Below are 4,200 nucleotides of genomic sequence, written 5' to 3' on the forward strand. Positions count from 1 at the left end.
AAAAAAAAAAAGTTTAAGTCTCCATAAACTAAATTAACAATAAGTGAACTAGAAATAACTCATGAGTTAAAAGCCAAAACCATAAAGAGCTGCTATCAACTAATAAGGAAATCACATACACAACCAAAAATTTTAACGCACAAAACTGTTACACAAATTCTTGGAAAAAGAATTACCAATCAACATTTGAAAGAGTGCTCATTTGAAAGAGTAGTAATCAGGAAAGTTTAAGGCGGAAAGACCCGACTTTTCACCCATCAGATCTGCAGAAATTTTAAAACCAAACATGCGGTGTTAAAAAGTTTGAGGAAACAGGCACTCTCATACATTGTCACTGGGAATGTAAATTGGCAGTATTTTTGGAGGACCATTTAGCAGTACATATTCAATTTTTTAATGTGCATCCCTCTTCCCATCAGGCCACTTCCAGAAATCCACCCTACAGAAATATTCGAACAGATGCACAAAGATACAAGCATAAAAAGGCTCCTGAAGTTTTTCTTTTTTCTATTTTTTTTTTGGGGGGGGGGGGATTAGTGTTTTCTATATGTCAATCAGAAGGAAGATGAGGTTTGATGAAGAACTGATGAACGGCCTTTACAATGAATGAGAAAATCTATACCTACTTGCATGAAAAAAATTGCCAACAGAGTGTTCAATGGTAAAAAGTATTGAATGCAAAGATACATACACAGGGAGCCGCACGAAGAGGGGCACGTGTGGCATGGAGAGACTTCCGCTTTGTATCCTAAACCCCAGCGTTGTTTTAGTAAAGAAAAGAAAAAAAAAAAGGAGAAAAAGGAATATTTTGGAAACAGACACATCAAAACTGGTGAGTTTACCTTACGGGAGGAGGGTAGGGTGGGAGTGGAAGACGTTTTTTACTTCCCCACTCTCTGTAAACTGTGAAAAACAAACATGCAGGCAATTTCTGTGAAAATAAAACTTTTAATATAAAAAACATATATAAAAATACTTTTTGAAGGAGTTTACAGTTCTCACAGAGGTTTACAATCTTCGAAGCCACCGTAAGAAATACAACAGGATGCTCTAGGTGTTTCACCTGGTACTTTTCCAGTTCTCCTTCCTTTACGAGGTAATTAGGAATTGCTTCAAAAGAACTCCTCTCTCCTCTACGGAGTGGAACCTTCCAGACCAAGAGCTCAAAGCACCTTAGCCCGGCAGTCCCGGGAGAACCCCCAGAGCAGGAGCGCAGGGGTGCGCAGCACTCTGCAGAACTGTCCGAGCTCCCCGGAGCTCCTCCCGCCCTCGGCGGACCGTCAGCCACTCGCGCGGACCAGTCCTCCTCCGCGTAGCGCACCCGGACCGCAGAAAGGTGTTAGGCGAAAGCGAGGTGGCGAGCCGAAACGGGGCGACCGGCACTGCCACATGGCTGGCGCGCTTGCCGCGTAGACGCGTGCCCGGACGCGCCCGGGAAGGGCACAAAGGCGGGCCGCGCGACACAAGGTGCAGAGGACGGGAGGCGTGCGCCCACCGCCGGGCTCTCACCAGGGCGCGGACAGAGCCGCTTCCCGGCCTCTTCCGCCCCGGAGCCCCCGTCCGCAAGGGCCTTCTAGCCCCGCGCTGGGGCCCGGACGCCTTGACGCACGTCCGCCCCCGAGCGCGCCCTCCATTTTGTCCCCAGTCTCCTTCGGGCGAGCGGGGCGGCGCTATTTTAAAGCCGCTAAGTCATGGAGCGAAAAGGGGAGGCGGCGGGGCGGGCGCGGGACCTTGAAGTGCAAGGGACAGGCGCTCGGGGCTACACAACTGCCGGCGCTGGGGAGCCGCCGGGGGTACCCACGGCTCGGCCTGGGGCCGGAAGGACAAAGGACACGCAGGGGACGCGGGCCGCGAGCGAGCGCAGGGCAACTTCCGGGCCGGTGGGCCAGGGCTGGGGGCGGGCTGGGCCGCCGACCCCGCCGCAGGGCCCGCGCGCAGGACAAAGCGGCGGTGGCGCGCCCGCTCCCCCTCTGCCGCGGCCCCGGTCCGGCCCCGCCCCGCGCGCGCGCCCGGCGTCGAGGCACGCGGGCGCGAGCCCGCGGCCGACGGGTAGAAATGGCGGTTGGGGCGGAAGGAGGGGGCTGGGGCGGGAAGCAGCACAGGCTCGAGGCTCCAGGGCGCAGTTTCGCCCCCGCCCCGCCGAGGATCCTGGTGCAGGGGTGTTTCACGCGTTGTTCTCCTCTCTCGGCCCCGGCCTCCCGGGCTACGGAGGGCCCGCTAGGGAGAAGCCGTCACCCGTTAGTTTGAACAAAGGAGATGGCCCCACAGGCCAGGAGCCTGCCCGACGCTGCCACTGCAGAGACGCAGTAACGTTCCCTAAAATGGCGGCCGGAGCGCGGGGGCGGGGCTGGCGGGACTTCCGCTCGCGGCGCGGGCGGGGCGGGGCCGCAGGCACCCACCGGAGCCCATGGCCGCCGCGTCAGACCCCGGCGAGCCCGCCAAAAGGAAGGTAACGGGGCGGTGGGGCGGTGGGGCGCGTGGGGCGCGCGGGGCGGGGGGCGGGCTGCAGACCCCGAGCCGGGCCCCGTGCTTGGCTTCTCCGGCGTCGCGGGTTCCAGACAGTTTCCGTCCCCACCCCCGCACGCTTTAGCTCCCTCGCCGGGCCTGGGGGAAGGGGGGGAATGAAGCCCCGGGCGGGAGAGCTGTGCGCTGGAAGGGCCTGGTGCCGGGGGAGCGTGGTTTCCGAGCTCCCGGAGGACAGGCTGATGCGGTGTACTTAACACGGAGGGACCCAGAAGCGCTGTGGAGCAGTGAAAACCTGGGTTAGATCCTGAGCGGGAGGAGCGGATGTCAAGCGGCGGGGTTTCCCTTTCAGTGCGCGGACTTGTAAACCGCACCATTCCACCTCTCTGCGTAAGACCCAGTCGCCACAGCCCGTGGCTCCCGGGATAAAACCCGAGTTCCTTGGCCTGGACCGTAAAGCCTTTGACCAAGCCCTTGTCAGCCTGTGTCCGGCTCGTCTACTTTCCAGAGGCTTTGGAGACGGTGGGCCGCGAAGGGAGGGCGCGTTCTCCGGGAGGGGGGCGGGCGCTCCTGACTCCCCAGCGCAGACTGAAATGCGACTGTTCCACCCCCCACCCAGCTCCCTGGCGCCTTACTTGGCTGCATCATTCCAGCAAGTCCCCGATTTCTGTCGTCTGCTCCTTGAGCTCCTTAAGGGAACCCAATTTACCACCTCAGTGCTGAACAGATAATAGATGTTCAGAAAATAGGAAGAAAGCCGTTTTCCAGTGGTAAGCTTATAAAGATGTTAACAGTGGATCAGGGATGCACAAGTATTGACTCAAGACCCGCTATGTGCCAGAATGCTCCTAATCTACAATTACAGAATATGCGCTCTCCAGCTTGAAAATTTTGCTATTTATTCAAAGTTACTGCTTTTCTGGGGACTTTAACATTTAAATTTCGCCAAGATCAAATGGTTAATATGAACAAATACTGGATAATTTCCAGATTCAAAATCAAAACACAATGTGTCAGTTTTGACGCTATTGGTGTCTTTTGTTTTTCATGCCTCAAATATTACTTGGAATATGCTTAATGTAACCAAGTGTGTCCTTATTTAAAAGTGGTTTATTTCAAGAGGCACCATAACTATATAAACGGAGCTTTTATCCCTCTTGTGCTGGTTATCACCTTTGATAGGAGATAACTTCCATCATTTAAGGATCAGAAGTATGGTTTAGCCATTAAAAGTCAAAAAAATGGAAAGTATAATAATGACCTAATTGGTTCATCATTAGTAAAACAAAATACTGTGGTTGGTAAAATGGATAGGTACAAGCCCTAAAACTGAGCACTGACCAGATTTGTCTGGTGAGGTTAAAGAAAAAAACCACCAAAGACTTATAAATTGCTCATGAAATACTAGTATCAAAGCTCACTAAGGAGATTATAAAATTTATATATCGTAAGCTAGTACTGAATTAGTAGCCCAAGGTAATGTCAGAGAAGGAAGCCTGCAGTTATCAAACTGACAGAACTAACTCTCAAAAACTCTGCTCCCATTCTTTACTCTCCAGGAGACTTTAAAATACGAAATTTGGTACATGCCTACCAGGAAGGTGCTGTAGGTAAATTTTAAATTAATAAACCCACTGAAAAAAGTGGTTTATGTATCTACTGAGTATTAGGCACTAAACTAGGAGCTAAAGATACAGCCTTGATCAAAACAGGCGAAATGTTCCTTGTGGAACTCAC

At 52.9% G+C, this 4,200-nt stretch overlaps 1 protein-coding gene across 4 annotated transcripts in view; it reads left to right on the plus strand.

The window, feature by feature from the left end:
- The first annotated feature begins 990 nt into the window (after positions 1 to 990).
- LOC125086279 (cytochrome c oxidase assembly protein COX20, mitochondrial) overlaps positions 991 to 4,200 on the plus strand; it is a 9,106-nt gene continuing 5,896 nt past the window's right edge. The window contains exons 1-3 of one of the 4 annotated variants that reach the window (XM_047705499.1): positions 991 to 2,449; positions 2,816 to 2,985; positions 3,083 to 3,233. In XM_047705499.1, the coding sequence (XP_047561455.1) occupies positions 1,692 to 2,449; positions 2,816 to 2,985; positions 3,083 to 3,186 (1,032 nt within the window). In that variant the 5' untranslated portion in view covers positions 991 to 1,691 and the 3' untranslated portion in view covers positions 3,187 to 3,233. Of the gene's footprint in view, positions 2,450 to 2,815; positions 3,234 to 4,200 lie in introns of all 4 variants that reach the window. The other 3 variants (XM_047705498.1, XM_047705502.1, XM_047705500.1) reach the window with 3 other exon arrangements.

Source organism: Lutra lutra, chromosome 15 (assembly GCF_902655055.1).
Source record: "Lutra lutra chromosome 15, mLutLut1.2, whole genome shotgun sequence".
NCBI classification, from domain to species: Eukaryota; Metazoa; Chordata; class Mammalia; order Carnivora; family Mustelidae; genus Lutra; species Lutra lutra.